Genomic DNA, 17794 nt, shown 5'->3' with positions numbered 1-17794 from the left:
AGAACGAGAGAGTGGGGCTGGGAGAGAACGAGAGAGTGGGGCTGGGAGAGAACACGAGGTGAGGTGGGGTGGGAGAGAACAAGAGAGTGGGGCTGGGAGAGAACGAGAGAGTGGGGAGGTGGAGAGAACAAGAGAGGTGGGGACTAGAGGTGGGAAGGAGAGAAGGAGAGAGGTGGATAGGAGAGAACGAAAGAGGAGGGTGAGAGAGAACGAGAGAGATGGGGGTGGGGGAGAACGAGAGAGGGGGTGAAGGAGAACGAGAGAGGTGGGGGTTGAGGGAGAATGAGAGAGGGGGTGAGAACGAGAGTGAGAGAGGCGGGGGTGAGTGAGAATGAGAGAGAGTGAGACAGGGGGTGAGGGAGAACGAGAGGGGGGTGAGGGAACAAGAGGGGGGCAAGGGAGAACAAGAGAGAGAGGGGGGCAAGGGAGAACAAGAGACAGATGGGGGAGGGAGAACGAGAGGGAGGTGGGAGAGAGCGAGGGGGAGTGCGAAAATGAGAGGGGGGTGAGGAAGAACAAGCGGGGGGAGAGAACGAGAGGGGGGATGGGAGAGAATGATGGGGTGAGAGAACGAGAGAGTTGGTGAGGAGATAGGTGGCGAGTAGAATGAGAGTGGGGGGTGGGAGAGAACAAGAGAAAGGGGGTGGGAGAGAATGAGAGAGAAGGGGTGAAAGAGAATGAGAGAGAGGTGGGGTGGAAGAGAACGAGAGAGGTGGCGTGGAGAGAACAAGAGGGGGGAAGAAGAACGAGAGAGAGAGGGAGGAGAGAGATCGAGAGAGGAGAGAGAGAAGGAGAGGGGGAGGAGAGAACAAGAGAGAGGTAGGGACGAGAGAGTTTTGGAGGAGAGAACTAGAGAGAGGGGGGTGTTGGAGAACGAGAGAGAGGTTGGGGTGAGTGAGAACGAGAGAGGGGGGTGAGAGAACAAGAGGGGGGGGGGGGACGAGAGAGAGGGGGGAGGGGAGAGAACGAGAGAGGGGGGTGGAGGAGAGGGAACGAGATAGGAATTAGATCAAGGCTAGTCTGATGAGTGTTAGCTGCCGAACCCTGTTACCCCTGGTAAGAATAACAACACTTCAATGAGGGCCTCCATAGAACAAGAACCTGAGCAGGACAGAACAAAGATAGACAGGAGATTAGAGAGGCCTCAGATCCATAGACTTACAACCCTCTAATTCTACACGTTCTGCTCACAACACTAAAGACATTGCAACAAAGGCAAAACATGAAAACAATTCTCCACTTAGACTAACTGACTGGATGAAAGCCCCAATCAATAAATGGAAAGAACTTCCATTGGGATTTCAGTTCAGGTAGGGCCTTTAGGTAATTCTACCTTTCGGCCTGATTTGATGTTGGCTAACCATCCATACCCCTTTGCCTATGTTATGGACAACAAAGTATGATGCTGTTTGGTTGATTCGATTATGGTGTTAATAAAGTTATAGATTTAGATCCTAATAGGTTGTACATTATGACATCATTGCCTCCTAGGTGACTATAAGTAACTTTGTTGAATGATTGCTGCGCAGTACAATACCGAGGCTACCCAAAGCATTTAGTCAGGAAGGTGTAGTCATGTATCTCTGGCAGGAGTTTGGTTGGTTCTTAGTGAGAGTTAGGGGTTGATCCTCAGAACAGTAGCAGTGTGTTTTAGATGGATTCAGAGTGTGCCTGCAGTCCCGTAGGTTCTCCTATGTGGACTAGAGGTCGACAGATTATGATTTTTCAACGCCGATACCGATACCAATTATTGGAGGACCAAAAAAGCCGATACTAATCTGACTTTTTAAAAAACATTTTTAAATTTGTAATAATGACAATTACAACAATACTGTATGAACACTTATTTTAACTTAATATAATACAACAATAAAATCAATTTAGCCTCAAATAAATAATGAAACATGTTCAATTTGGTTTAAATAATGCAAAAACTAAGTGTTGGAGAAGAAAGTAATATGTGCCAATATGCAATATGTGCCATATATAGGGTAAAAATGTGTGCCATGTAAAATATGTGCCTTGTAAAAAAGCTAATGTTTAACTTCCTTGCTCAGAACATGAGAACATATGAAAGTTGGTGGTTTCTTTTAACACGATACTTCAATATTCCAAGGTAAGAGGTTATTTCTCTCTCTACCATTTGTATTTCATATACCTTTGACTATTGGATGTTCTTATTGGCACTATAGTATTGCCAGTGTAACAGTATAGCTTCCGTCCGTCTCCTCTCCCCTACCTGGGCTCGAACCAGGAACACATCGACAACAGCCACACTGGAAGAAGCGTTACTCATCGCTCCACAAAAGCCACGGCCCTTGGAGCGCAAGGGGAATAACTACTCCAAATCTAAAAGTGGGTGACGTTTGAAACGGTATTAGCGCACACCCAGCTAACTAGCTAGCCATTTCACATTGGAAATTAGTTCGCAAAGTGCCAGGCGGCCCAAACTGCTGCATATACCCTGACTCTGCATGCAATGAACGCAAGAGAAATGACACAATTTCACCTGGTTAATATTGCCTGCTAAACTGGATTAGTAGTTATGACTAGTGATTATGATTGATTGCTTTTTTATCAGATAAGTTTAATGCTAGCTAGCAATTTACCTTGGCTTCTACTGCATTCGCGTAACAGGCAGGCTCCTCGTGGAGTGGTTAGAACGTTGGACGGTTGCAAGATTGAATCCCCTGAGCTGACAAGGTGAAAATCTGTCGTTCTGCCCCTGAACAAGGCAGTTAACCCACCGTTCCTAGGCCGTCATTGAAAATAAGAAAGTGTTCTTAACTGACTTGCCTAGTTAAATAAAGGTATTAAAACATTTTAAAAAATAGGAAATCGGCGCCCAAAAATACCGACTTCCGATTGTTATGAAAACTTGAAATCGGCCCTAATCAATCGGCCATTCCGATTAATCGGTCGACCTCTAATGGGGACAGACTTTTTTCTAAAAGCGCGGAGCAGAAACTCAAAGATTATGGAGTAGAGTAAGCTGTCTGGTCTTGTTTGGTAGAGAATTGAGCGAGAGGTTAAACAGCAGAATCTAGAGGAAAGGGAAAGAAGTGAAGATTGATGGTCAATTAGAATGGGGCTACATGCTGGAGTAGGGGGGTTGGATCGAGAGAGGAGGGAGAATTTTCAGCACATTAATGTTTCCTATAAAAAGAAGCAGTGATGCAGTCAGTCTCTCCTCAAATCTTAGCCAAGAGACTGGCATGCATAGTATTTATATTATCCTTCTGATTACAATGAAGAGTAAGACGTGCCGCTCTGTCCAAGGCCAGCTGCAGCTTAACTACAGTTGAAGTCTGAAGTTTACATACACTTAGGTTGGAGTCATTAAAACTTGTTGTTCAACCACTCCACAAATTCCTTGTTAACAAACTATAGCTTTGTCAAGTTGGTTAGAACATTTACTTTGTGCATGACTCAAGTAATTTTTCCAACAATTGTTTGCAGACAGATTATTTCACTTATAATTCACTGTATCACAATTCCAGTGGGTCAGAAGTTTACATACACTAAGTTGACTGTGCCTTTAAAATAGCTTGGAAAATTCCAGAAAATTATGTCATGGCTTTAGAAGCTTCTGATAGGCTAATTGACATAATTTGAGTCAATTGGAGATGTATCTGTGGATGTATTTCAAGGCCTACCTAAAAACTCAGTACCTCTTTGCTTGACATCATGGGAAAATCAAAATAAATCAGCTAAGACCTCAGAAAAAAATTGTAGACCTCCACAAGTCTGGTTCATCCTTGGGAGCAGTTTCCAAATGCCTGAAGGTACCACATTCATCTGTACAAAGAATAGTACGCAAGTATTAACACCATGGGACTACGCAGCCGTCATAGCACTCAGGAAGGAGATGCGTTCTGTCTCCTAGAGTTGAACGTACTTTGGTGCGAAAAGTGCAAATCCCAGAACAACAGCAAAGGACCTTGTGAAGATGCTGGAGGAAACAGGTACAAAAGTATCTATATCCACAGTAAAACGAGTCCTATATCGACATAACCTGAAAGGCCGCTCAGCAAGGAAGAAGCCACTGCTCCAAAACCTCCATAAAAAAGCCAGAATACGGTTTGCAACTGCACATGGGGACAAAGATTGTACTTTTTGGAGAAATGTCCTCTGGTCTGATGAAACAAAAATAGAATTGTTTGGCCATAATAACCATTGTTATGTTTGGAGGAAAAAGAGGGAGGCTTGCAAGCCGAAGAACACCATCCCAACCGTGAAGCACGGCAGTGGCAGCATCATGTTGTGGGGGTGCATTGCTGCAGGAGGGACTGGTGCACTTCACAAAATAGATGGCATCATTGGTGATGAAAATTATGTGGCTATATTAAAGCAACATCTAAGACATCAGTCAGGAAGTTAAAGCTTGGTTGCAAATGGGTCTTCCAAATGGACAATGACCCCAAGCATACTTCCAAAGTTGTGGCAAAATGGCTTAAGGACAACAAAGTCAAGGTATTGGAGTTGCCGTCACAATGCCCTGACCTCCATACTATAGACATTTTGTGGGCAGAACTGAAAAAGTGTGTGAGAGCAAGGAGGCCTACAAACCTGACTCAGTTACACCAGCTCTGTCAGGAGTAATGGGTCAAAATTGACCCAATTTCTTGTGGGAAGCTTGTGGAAGGCTACCTGGAACGTTTGACCCAAGTTAAAAAAATTCAAGGCAATGCTACCAAATACTAATTGAGTGTATGTAAACTTCTGACCCACTGGGAATGTGATGAAAGAAATAAAAGCTGAAAGAAATAATTATCTTAAGCTACGATCATTCTGACATTTCACATTCTTAAAATAAGTGGTGATCCTAACTGACCTAAGACAGGGAATTTCTATTAGGATTAAATATCAGGAATTGTGAAAAACTGAGTTTAAATGTATTAGAGGTCGACTGATTAATTTAAATAGAGGTCGACCGATTAATCGCCATGGCCGATTAATTAGGGCCGATTTCATGTTTTCATAACAATTGGTAATCTGCATTTTTGGACGCCGATTATGGCCGATTACATTGCACTCCATGAGGAGACAGCGTGGCAGGCTGACTACCTGTTATGCGAGTGCAGCAAGGAGCCAAGGTAAGTTGCTAGCTAGCATTAAACATATCTTATAAAAAACAATCAATCTGAACATAATCACTAGTTAACTACACATGGTTGATGATATTACTAGTTTAACTAGCTTGTCCTGCGTTGCAAATAATAATGTTAATTTATCCTTGAATCACACCTACTTCGCCAAACGGGTGAGGATTTAACAAGCACATTTGCGAATAAAGCACTGTCATTGCACCAAGGTACCTAACCATGAACATCAATGCCTTTCTTAAAATCAATACACAAGTATATTGTTTTAAACCTACATATTTAGTTAAAATAAATTCATGTTAGCAGGCAATATTAACTAGGGAAATTGTGTCACTTCTCTTGCGTTCTGTGCAAGTAGAGTCAGGGTATATGCAGCAGTTTGGGCCACCTGGGTCGTTGCGAACTGTGTGAAGACCATTTCTTCCTAACAAAGACTGTAATTAATTTGACAGAATTGTACATAATTATGACATAACATTGAAGGTTTGGCAATGGAACAGCAATATTTAGACTTATGGATGCCACCCGTTCTATAAAATACGTAACGGTTCTGTATTTCACTGAAAGAATAAACGTTTTGTTTTCGAAATGATAGTGGGGGGAGGGAGAGGACGAGAGAGGTGGGGGGAGGGAGAGGACGAGAGAGGTGGGGAGGGAGAGGACGAGAGAGGTCCTCTCTGAGTTATATTAGATGATGAAAAGCTTTTCAAAAGTTTGGGGTCACTTAGAAATGTCCTTGTTTTTGAAAGAAAAGCTATTGTTTTTGTCCATTTTTAAAATAACATCAAATTGATCAGAAATACAGTGTAGACGTTGTTAATGTTGTAAATTACTTTTGTTGCTGGAAACGGCTGATTTTTTCCCCCCTTCCAACAACAGGACAATGACCCAAATCACATCTCCAAACTATGCAATAACTATTTAGGGAAGAAGCAGTCAGCCTGTATTCTGTCTATAATGGAGTGGCCTGCACAGTCACCAGATCTCAATCCTATTGAGCTGTTGTGGGAGCATCTTGACAATATGGTACATAAGAAGTGCCCATCAAGCCAATCCAACTTGTGGGAGGTGCTTCAGGAAGCATGGGGTGAAATCTCTTCAGATGACCTCAACAAATTGACAATTAGAATGCCAAAGGTCTGCAAGGCTGCAAATGGAGGATTCTTTGACGAAAGCAAAATTTGAAGGACACTATTATTTCAATTAAAAATAATGATTTATAACCATGTCAACATCTTGACTATATTTCCTATTCATTTTTCGACTAATTTCATGTATTTTTCATGGCAAACAAGGACATTTCTAAGTGACCCCAAACTTTTGAACGGTAGTGTGCAATATCTCAACAACAGGTCACGGGCAATAATACCAAAGGCTGCACTAAATCTATCAGTACAGCTCCCACATTCTTCTTATTATCACTTTCTTTCAACCAATCATCAGTCATTTGTGTCAGTGCAGTACATGTTGAGTGCCCTTCCCAACAGTTTGCTAAGAGATGGCAACAAGCTGATTGGTCTGCTGTTAGAACCAGTAAAGGCTGCTTTACCACTCTTGGGTAGCGGAATGACTTTGGCTTTCCCTCCAGGCCTGAGGACAAACACCTTCATCGAGACTCAGATTAAATATATGACATAGTCACGATTGTTCGTTGTTGGCTTTTCCTACCTAAGCTTGTCCACTGTGCCAATGAATGAATCATAAAAATAATTGGCAACATCATGGTTTTGTGATGAATAAGCCATCTGATTTGATGAAAGATGGAGTTGAATATGTCTTTCTGTCCATAATTTAATTTAAAGTACTTCCATCATTCTTTGTATCGTTGATCTTGGCTTCATAATACAGGTTATTCTTCCTTTTTGTTGAGTTAAGTCACATAATTTCTCAATTTGCAGTAAGTCAGCCAGTCGGATGTGCAGCCAGACTTATTAGCCAGTCCTTTAGTTCCATCTCTTTCATCCATACAGCTTTTCAATTCCTCATCAATCCATGGAACCGTAACTGTTCAAACAGTCAGTTTCTTAACACGTGCATGTTTATCAATAATTGGAAGAAGCAAATGCGTACATTCATAAAGTGCAGCATTTGTATGCTCCTTATTTATCACCTCAGACCAATAAATATTTTTAACATTATCCAAATAAGAGTCACAGAAAAATATTTTGGATGATCTCTTATATACTATTTTAGGCCCAGCTTTTGGAACTCCACTATTTTGATCACTGCATCCAATGGGTATGGATACAGCTTTAGGACAAAGTTCTACAATATGAGTACAAATTTGATCAATACGTGTGGATGATCTTTTTCCTCTTGTAAATTCCCTGATAGGTTGATTTAGTTCCCCGAATCAGGCCTTCCGAGTAGTGCAGTGGTCTAAGGCACACATTGCAGTGCTAACTGTGCCACGAGTGATCCTGGTTCATGTCCAGGCTCTGTCGCAGCCAGCCACGCCCGGGAGACCCATGGGGAGGAACACAATTGGCCCAGCGTTGTCTGGGTAAGGGGAGTGTTTGGCCGGCAGGGATGTCCTTGTCCAATCTTGCTCTAGCGACTTCTGTGGCGGTTTGGCTGACACGGTCACCAGGTGTACAGTGTTTCCTCCATCACATTGGTGTGGCTGACTTCCGGTTTAAGCGGGCATTGTGTCAAGAAGCAGTACGGCTTGGTTGGGTTGTGTTTCGGAGGACACACAGCTCTCGACCTCTGAAGTCGGAAGTTTACATACACCTTAGCCAAATACATTTAAACTTAATTTTCCCAATTCCTGACATTTAATGCTAGTAAAAGATCTCTGTTTTATGTCAGTTAGGATCACCGCTTTATTTTAAGAATATAAAATGTCAGAATAATAGTAGAGAGAATAATTTATTTCAGCTTTTATTTCTTTCATCACATTCCCATTGGGTCAGAAGTTTACATACAGTGTCAGTGTCAGTGTGTTGGCAGCAGCCACTCAATGTTAGTGGTGGCTGTTTAACAGTCTGATGGCCTTGAGATAGAAGCTGTTTTTCAGTCTCTCGGTCCCAGCTTTGATGCACCTGTACTGACCTCGCCTTCTGGATGATAGCGGGATTAATTTAAGGGGGCTGAATAATTTTGCACGCCCAATTTTTCAGTTTTTGATTTGTTAAAAAAGTTTGAAATATCCAATAAATGTCGTTCCACTTCATGATTGTGTCCCACTTGTTGTTGATTCTTCACAAAAAAATACAGTTTTATATCTTTGTTTGAAGCCTGAAATGTGGCAAAAGGTCGCAAAATTCAAGGGGGCCGAATACTTTCGCAAGGCACTGTATATATCTGTGTATGTATGTGTGTGTATATATATATATATATCTGTGTATATATATACTGTGTATATACTGTGTGTGTCACGCCCTGACCATAGAGAGCCTTTTTATTCTCTATTTTGGTTTGGTCGGGGTGTGACTAGGGTGGGTAATCTAGGTTGTTTATTTCTATGTTGGCCTGGTATGGTTCCCAATCAGATGCAGCTGTTTAGCGTTGTCTCTGATTGGAGATCATATTTAGGCAGCCATTTCCCCACTGTGTTTTGTGGGATCTTGTTTATGTTTAGTTGCCTGTGAGCACTCCAAAGCTTCATGTGTTGTTTGCTCTTTATTGTTTTTTGTGCTTTTCACAAATTATAATATGTGGAACCCATATCACGCTGCGCTTTGGTACGAATGTTCTTAAGACGACCGTGACAGAAGATCCCACCACACCAGGAACAAGCAGCGTGCTCAGTAGGAGAAGGTATCCTGGGCTTGGGAGGAGATCAAGGACGAGAAGAATATTAATAATAATATATGCCATTTAGCTGACTTGGGTCAGGAAATAATGGGAATCGGACACAAGCGCCATGCTCTACCAACTGAGCCACAGAAGGACCACCTTCTGGATATCCTGGACTTGGGAGGAAATAATGGGAGGACACGAAAGCCTTCCTTGGAAAGCAGACGCAAGGAGAGAAGAGAGGACAGCGACGATGACGGTGTTCACGGCCACAGAGAAAGCCCAAAAGACAGCCCCGATTTTGTTTTAGGGGGGAGCACACGGGGTGGTCGGCGGGGCCGAGAAGTGAACCAGAGCCAATCTGGGAGAAGATGGAGAAATTGGAGGAGAGAGAAATGAGAGAGTTGTGTTGGTGTCTGAGGCACGACATTCGCCCTAATGAGCGTGTTATCAGTCTGATGCCACCTGAGTCAGCTGGGAATTTGCCCCCGCCCAGACAACGGGTCCAACCATGGAGCAGGACTGGACGCCGTGCCTGGACTGGGCATCGGCGCAGAGGAAGGCTCCGGCCTTGGAGCGGGACTGGACACCATGCCTGGACTGGGCATCGTCGCAGGAGGTTCTGGACCGTGGACCGTCGCAGGAGGTTCCGGACCGTGGACTGTCATGGGAGGTTGGAAGCGCTGGACTTGGGACCGTCGCCGGAAGCTCTGGACTGGGGACCTGAATTCGTTTCTAGTCATCTCTCCTCCTTCCTTCGGGTTTCTTCTTATTTTGGACTTTATATGGCGGTTGGCAACTAACTTTAGGTGGATTACCACCACCGACTGGAATGTGGACCTCAGTTAGTCTTTCAATCACCCACCTGGGTATATGCTCCTAAAAACTGTTAGCAGTTGTTGTTATTCTTCAATAACACTGACCCCAAAGCAAATCAGGGGGAGAAAAATAGGTTTATTCAAAGAGAACAAATCATAGTTGTTATGCTGAGAAGTAGATGGTAGATGTTCATTCTTCCCTGTCCTCAATGATTCTCCACAGAACAAAAGACATGATGTAATTTTTAACCACCAACCCTAGCCTGTGGTTGACCAATTAGAATTTCTGGCAATAAAATTGGCCAATGGCCAAATAACAAGTATCCATAGTCAGGCTCAATGTATAGACTTTTCAGACCAATGAGATCTTGCCACATGAAGCTATGAGTTGTGGACTGAAATTCCTCCCATGTCTCTGAACCATTAATCCTTAAAAACAACTATTTCCATTGATCATAATTCCCTATTACAGAAAAAACACTTTCTATTGATCGTTAATTCCCTCTTGACCTTTAGTCCTCTGTGTTGTGTATTTATTCTTCGAGGAGATGGCACGTGGGTATCTGCTCCTAAAAAACAACGAGGAGATGGCACATGGGTATCTGCTCCTAAAAAACAACGATGGCACATGGGTAAAAACAACGAGGAGATCTGCTCCTAAAAAAACAATGAGGAGATGGCACATGGGTATCTGCTCCACATAAAACATGGTATCTGCTCCTAAAAACAATGAGGAGATGGCACATGGGTATCTGCTCCTAAAAACAATGAGGAGATGGCAGATGGCACATGGGTATCTGCTCCTAAAAACAATGAGGAGATGGCACATGGGTATCTGCTCCTAAAAAACAATGAGGAGATGGCACATGGGTATCTGCTCCTAAAAAAATGAGGAGATGGCAATGAGTATCTGAAAACAATGAGGAGATGGCACATGGGTATCTGCTCCTAAAAACAATGAGGAGATGGCACATGGGTATCTGCTCCTAAAAACAATGAGGAGATGGCACATGAGGAGATGGCACATGGGTATCTGCTCCTAAAAAACAATGAGGAGATGGCACATGGGTATCTGCTCCTAAAAAACAATGAGGAGATGGCACATGGGTATCTGCTCCTAAAAAACAATGAGGAGATGGCACATGGGTATCTGCTCCTAAAAAACAATGAGGAGATGGCACATGGGTATCTGCTCCTAAAAAACAATGAGGAGATGGCACATGGGTATCTGCTCCTAAAAAACAATGAGGAGATGGCACATGGGTATCTGCTCCTAAAAAACAATGAGGATATGGGAGAGGCTGTTCTTGCAGCGCGTTGAGCGCCACAAATAGAATCCAGTACTATATTAGCGCCTGGCCACGCAGATGCGCGTGTGCAGTGTGGGTGCAATGATTGAATAAAATGTATGTGTACATTTATTTTGCAACACTCTCACACGCGAGCGATGTGGTCAGCATGTAAGAATACATATATTAAAATGGGCTATTTTCATCCCTTTCCTGGGTAACTTCTCAGAGATAGACATACTATGGAAAATAACAAACAAATCAGTTGATGTGTGTGTGGAGGGGGGGGGGGGTTGAAACTATAAACCCATAGGCTTGGCTGTCTCCTCTCTTCCAGGATTTTGAGAGGGAGGGTGGACAATGAGCCTGTCATAGCAAATGTAAGCAATGTCCCCACGCGCTCTGGCTGCTTTCATGGCCGGGATAAGTTATTTTCTCTTCTGGCGCACAGCTTCAGGATAGTCCTGAAACAGCAACAGGGATCTAGACAGTCATAAAACCGGGACAATCTGCATTCCAAGCCACAAGAGCTAACTGGCTACTTTCAAACCCTCAAGAAAACCCAGCTGGCTTGATAGGCAGCTAACAGTGGTAGCTAGGCTCGCTGCTACACCAAGCAGCACATCAGACCCTTGATCGGCAGGATCCCTGGACAGATGGCAGAGTGTGGCCAACCCTGTCGCGGGATCCAAACTCAGAAGGTAGCTAGCTAGTAGCCAAACTTTTTCAGTAGAAAACTTTTTCAGAGACTGCGAGGAGTGCGTTCCCCGAGGTGTGTGAGGTGCGAGAAGAAGGAATAGCGGGTGAGAAAGAGGGAGCACAACTAAGTGGAAGGAAAGGAGTAATTGATTTTGGACTGAACCATTTTCTATGGCCAAACAAGTATCCCTTTTGCCAGATTCCTTACTTTTGAATCCCTGCCTTGTATATGTTGGCCTCCTGGCCTGTAAACACACACGCAACAGATGGGCTTTGAGTCTCAGGAAGTGGTTTGTTTATATTACAGATATGAGTGAGCTTCCATGCCCCGACAAAATTGAGACTGTCCTGAGGGCAAAAGGGGGTGCAACTCAATATTAGGACCACACTGTTCCTAATGTTTTGTACACTCAGTGTATATATGATTGAGCTCCTAATGCTTCTCAATGGACAGATCATATGTAGGATAACATTTGATACTTGTCACAAATGCCATACAATACATAAAAACATTTCAAAACCAAATGTAGCATATATGTAACCCATTCTCAACCTACTTTGCCTTGAAGCTGATACTTCAGGTCTTTTTCAGTTCAATAGGTTTGAATTTCTAGTCCTTCCTGTTCTGCCGGTCTCTGCATTGTTGTCATAGGTGGCTTTGTCATAAAACACATCTTGGCCAGGTTGTTTTTCTAACATGGCCAGGTCGTTTTTCTAACATGGCCAGGTCGTTTTTCTAACGTTATTAGATACTGTCATGAATACCCCACTTGGATAAATAGAGATTTTAGTATCGGTAGGAATATTAGTCTCTAGTGTCTCCCCTAAGGCTTCTTGACCAGCCAGTCAGTCAGTCCCTTCTGGGTGGTAGCTTCGGACAAGGTTGTGGCAAGAAACACCTGTTATATCCACTTAGGGGTTACCAGAAGGTTCTGAAGACTTCTAGTTGACCCCAATCCAGTCAGATTTGGGAAGCAGTGCTCTAAATAGATGTTTGAAAGAGAGAGAGAGAGTGATAGAGACAGGGAAACAGAAAGAGAGGGGGGAGAGGGGGAGACAGACGGAGACAAAGGGAGAGAGACAGAGGTTGGCCTATATATAGGGTCTGGACTTGCCACATGTAGAATCTGTTCCCCTTGGTGAACCACAACCGTTTTGTCAGTGTTGCTGTGTCACTACCACCCTGCCTTCATGAGAACTGCTATTTTAGTTTTAGGAGGATGGCACCGCACGGGACCACCTGGAACTGTAAAGGTTACAGTCAACAACTACTGTAGTCATATCGAATGGATGTTTGCAAAGTCACTAAGGATAGGCCATTGAAGGTCAGCTTAATTATACATTGGAGTGCGTTTGAAATACAAAATGTATTGCATTTACATTTTTGCTTGTCGCTGTAGCAGGCATAAAATGAAATATGCCTCTTATATTATGGACACGCACGCACACACACTACAAACACATTGGGCAACATACAGTACCTTGTGCACAGTAGTGTGGAGCGTCTCTGTAGCTGCTTGGATGTTAATTATGTGCTGTCCGGGGTTAGGTTTCACATAGGCCAGCTGAAAATAAATGTCAGTCACAGTTTGTGCTTGCAGGGCAGATAAGAGTGGAGAGGGGGGGTGGTAGGGAAAGGAAGAGAGTGCAGGGTAAAGAAGATATTGGCTCAGTATTTCACACAGGGATGTCAGTGGGTAACATCGCTGACAATTGTCTGTTTCTCTCTCTCTCCAGCAAAGGAAAGCTCCCCCTGTCATGGCTGCTCCATCCTTCCTCCTCCTCTTCCCCCTGGGTTTGCTGTCTGCTGTGAGATCAGTCTCGCTGATGGACCCTGGCTCTATGACGTCATCAGGTAGACCCCGTACCTTTTCACACACCCGTTTGTCTCGTCATGTGATTGACAGCACTGTAGAGAGAATGTGATGTGTTGATATGTATGACACTCCTACTGTATCTAATTCCACCTACGGTAACTGTCATTTATCTCTGACAACAATCATCTATCTTATAACACAATATTCCTTTTTTTCTAAATCGGATCTATTGCTCTTTTTACTATCAAATCTTTAGCATGTGAACCGATGCCCTTTCTTGTTCGATCCAATATTGCACAGTCCAGGGCATTTACACGTATCAAATCTTATATCAGACAACAGTTGCAGAGTCCTGTGTTTGCGCACATGGGAAAAGGTTGTTGGTTGAGCAAACGGCAGCCTTTCATTTTTCAGCCAGTCCGACTGCACCAGATCAATAGTGAAGGTAAATAGATTGAACTGGGCTGTGACAAAGTCCAGGGACAGGCAGACAGGATGGGTTACATGTTGACCTAACACAGCTCCCTCCATACAGCCAAGGAAAACATGCATTTTATATACTGCACGTTTAGTAACCACTACTACAAAGGACAAATAATATGTCAAATGTAATAAGCTATAGATATCATGCGTAAAGAAAATGTGGAAGGGAGCCCTAATTGTTTTTCTCCAGTAACCATGTAAATGGTGTCTCTCCTGAGTGGTGCAATCTAAGGGAACAAAATTCAGGAATGTCATATTCATGGCCATATTCTGTTGCCACATCATTTGTGAAACTATGCTCAGAGTCTCTGAGTTCAGAACATGGCGTTATAGAGAGAGATAGCTGGACTCGGAGTTGAGCGATGTCCTTGCAATGCACTGGCTGCTGCTCAAATGGACTCTGTCCATTGTAAGTGGGTTAAAGTGAACAGCTCTGGGCCAACCTCTATTGTAGAAAGTGTTCCCTCACATGATGTTTGGTCAATCTGTATGGAGTGATCTAGAATGTTTTGTCACTTACCATGAGCCTGTCTCCACTACTCTGGAATGTTTTTTAATTTGGTCTGGAGGACTCCAGTACATAATGTATCTCTCTGTGACCCTGTCTAAAAGCACTCTCCATGGGGAGTCCTCAATCCTCTCCTCATCCTCTCTTCCTCGCCTCCTCCTCTACCCAGAGCTCAGTGGTCCATAGATTATAAGGGCATAAACCTGGAGCACTCCCTTATGGATTAAACTGTAAAAGTAATGGGTCGCTGTTGGCCTGCTGGTGAAGATTTAATGTTGGAACACGTCTTTGGCAGGAGTTGAGAACTCTCCCGTGAGTCATCACACAGGGATCTCTCTCCCCTCTCTCACATAAATAGCTGGGTGGTGAGGCTTCGCTCCTCTCTCACATGAATACCTGGGTGGTGTGGCCTCGCTCCTCTCTCACATGAATACCTGGGTGGTGTGGCCTCACCCCTCTCTCACATTAACACCTGGGTGGTGTGGCCTCACCCCTCTCTCACATTAACACCTGGGTGGTGTGGCCTCACCCCTCTCTCACATTAACATCTGGGTGGTGTGGCCTCACCCCTCTCTCACATTAACACCTGGGTGGTGTGGCCTCACCCCTCTCTCACATTAACACCTGGGTGGTGTGGCCTCACCCCCTCTCACATTAACATCTGGGTGGTGTGGCCTCACCCCTCTCTCACATTAACATCTGGGTGGTGTGGCCTCACCCCTCTCTCACATTAACACCTGGGTGGTGTGGCCTCACCCCTCTCTCACATTAACATCTGGGTGGTGTGGCCTCACCCCTCTCTCACATTAACACCTGGGTGGTGTGGCCTCACCCCTCTCTCACATTAACACCTGGGTGGTGTGGCCTCACCCCTCTCTCACATTAACATCTGGGTGGTGTGGCCTCACCCCCCTCTCACATTAACATCTGGGTGGTGTGGCCTTGCTCCTCTCACATTAACACCTGGGTGGTGTGGCCTCACCCCTCTCTCACATTAACATCTGGGTGGTGTGGCCTCACCCCTCTCTCACATTAACATCTGGGTGGTGTGGTCTCACCCCTCTCTCACATTAACATCTGGGTGGTGTGGCCTTGCTCCTCTCACATTAACACCTGGGTGGTGTGGCCTCACCCCTCTCTCACATTAACATCTGGGTGGTGTGGTCTCACCCCTCTCTCACATTAACATCTGGGTGGTGTGGCCTTGCTCCTCTCACATTAACACCTGGGTGTTGTGGCCTCACCCCTCTCTCACATTAACATCTGGGTGGTGTGGTCTCACCCCTCTCTCACATTAACATCTGGGTGGTGTGGCCTCGCTCCTCTCTCACATTAACATCTGGGTGGTGTGGCCTCACCCCTCTCTCACATTAACATCTGGGTGGTGTGGCCTCGCTCCTCTCACATTAACATCTGGGTGGTGTGGCCTCGCTCCTCTCACATTAACACCTGGGTGGTGTGGCCTCACCCCTCTCTCACATTAACATCTGGGTGGTGTGGCCTCGCTCCTCTCACATTAACATCTGGGTGGTGTGGCCTCACCCCTCTCTCACATTAACATCTGGGTGGTGTGGCCTCGCTCCTCTCACATTAACATCTGGGTGGTGTGGCCTCGCTCCTCTCACATTAACACCTGGGTGGTGTGGCCTCACCCCTCTCTCACATTAACATCTGGGTGGTGTGGCCTCGCTCCTCTCACATTAACACCTGGGTGGTGTGGCCTCACCCCTCTCTCACATTAACACCTGGGTGGTGTGGCCTCACCCCTCTCTCACATTAACATCTGGGTGGTGTGGCCTCACCCCTCTCTCACATTAACATCTGGGTGGTGTGGCCTCGCTCCTCTCTCACATTAACATCTGGGTGGTGTGGCCTCACCCCTCTCTCACATTAACATCTGGGTGGTGTGGCCTCGCTCCTCTCACATTAACACCTGGGTGGTGTGGCCTCACCCCTCTCTCACATTAACACCTGGGTGGTGTGGCCTCACCCCTCTCTCACATTAACATCTGGGTGGTGTGGCCTCACCCCTCTCTCACATTAACATCTGGGTGGTGTGGCCTCACCCCCCTCTCACATTAACATCTGGGTGGTGTGGCCTCACCCCCCTCTCACATTAACATCTGGGTGGTGTGGCCTCGCTCCTCTCACATTAACATCTGGGTGGTGTGGCCTCACCCCTCTCTCACATTAACATCTGGGTGGTGTGGCCTCACCCCTCTCTCACATTAACACCTGGGTGGTGTGGCCTCGCTCCTCTCACATTAACATCTGGGTGGTGTGGCCTCACCCCTCTCTCACATTAACATCTGGGTGTTGTGGCCTTGCTCCTCTCACATTAACATCTGGGTGGTGTGGCCTCGCTCCTCTCACATTAACATCTGGGTGGTGTGGCCTCGCTCCTCTCACATTAACACCTGGGTGGTGTGGCCTCACCCTCTCTCACATTAACATCTGGGTGGTGTGGCCTCGCTCCTCTCTCACATTAACATCTGGGTGGTGTGGCCTTGCTCCTCTCACATTAACATCTGGGTGGTGTGGCCTCACCCTCTCTCACATTAACATCTGGGTGGTGTGGCCTCGCTCCTCTCACATTAACATCTGGGTGGTGTAGCCTTGCCCCTCTCTCATTAACATAAGGGTGGTGTGGCCTCGCTCCTCTCACATTAACATCTGGGTGGTGTGGCCTCACCCCTCTCTCACATTAACATCTGGGTGGTGTGGCCTCACCCCTCTCTCACATTAACATCTGGGTGGTGTGGCCTCGCTCCTCTCACATTAACATCTGGGTGGTGTGGCCTCACCCCTCTCTCACATTAACATCTGGGTGGTGTGGCCTCGCTCCTCTCACATTAACATCTGGGTGGTGTGGCCTCACCCCTCTCTCACATTAACATCTGGGTGGTGTGGCCTCGCTCCTCTCACATTAACATCTGGGTGGTGTGGCCTCACCCCTCTCACATTAACATCTGGATGGTGTGGCCTCACCCCTCTCTCACATTAACATCTGGGTGGTGTGGCCTCTCCTCTCTGAAACTAAGCCTCACTTTGTTCCTGGACTTCTAGAAGGTCAGAGTGGGTATCAATAAGGTTCATACAGGTGACAAAAGCATGTAGAACATATCATTTTAATAATTTCAAAAGTTGGCTAAATAAAAAAGCAATGACAATAATAATGCCTACTAAAGTAGTTTTTATTAGTGAGCTTTCTCTGGTTTTGTGTTTGTGATATGTGTTACTGAATTGTGGGTAGCTAAAATGATACACAAATAGTTTGATTCTAGTGTCTGTCTTTCCCCGGGGGTCTTTAGTTCACCTGGCAATAGGCTGTTCC

At 45.2% G+C, this 17794-nt stretch overlaps 1 protein-coding gene across 2 annotated transcripts in view; it reads left to right on the top strand.

Moving 5' to 3' along the window:
• Window positions 1-17794, top strand: part of LOC118358550 (growth hormone receptor-like) — a 103321-nt gene that overhangs the window by 21193 nt on the left and 64334 nt on the right. For both annotated transcript variants that reach the window (XM_052479129.1, XM_052479130.1), the window contains one exon: window positions 13390-13507. In XM_052479129.1, coding sequence (XP_052335089.1) covers window positions 13411-13507 — 97 coding nt within the window. In that variant the 5' untranslated portion in view covers window positions 13390-13410. The remainder of the gene's footprint in view (window positions 1-13389; window positions 13508-17794) is intronic.

Source organism: Oncorhynchus keta, chromosome 25 (genome assembly GCF_023373465.1).
Source record: "Oncorhynchus keta strain PuntledgeMale-10-30-2019 chromosome 25, Oket_V2, whole genome shotgun sequence".
NCBI classification, from domain to species: Eukaryota; Metazoa; Chordata; class Actinopteri; order Salmoniformes; family Salmonidae; genus Oncorhynchus; species Oncorhynchus keta.
This window is presented reverse-complemented; position numbering and strand designations above follow the sequence as displayed.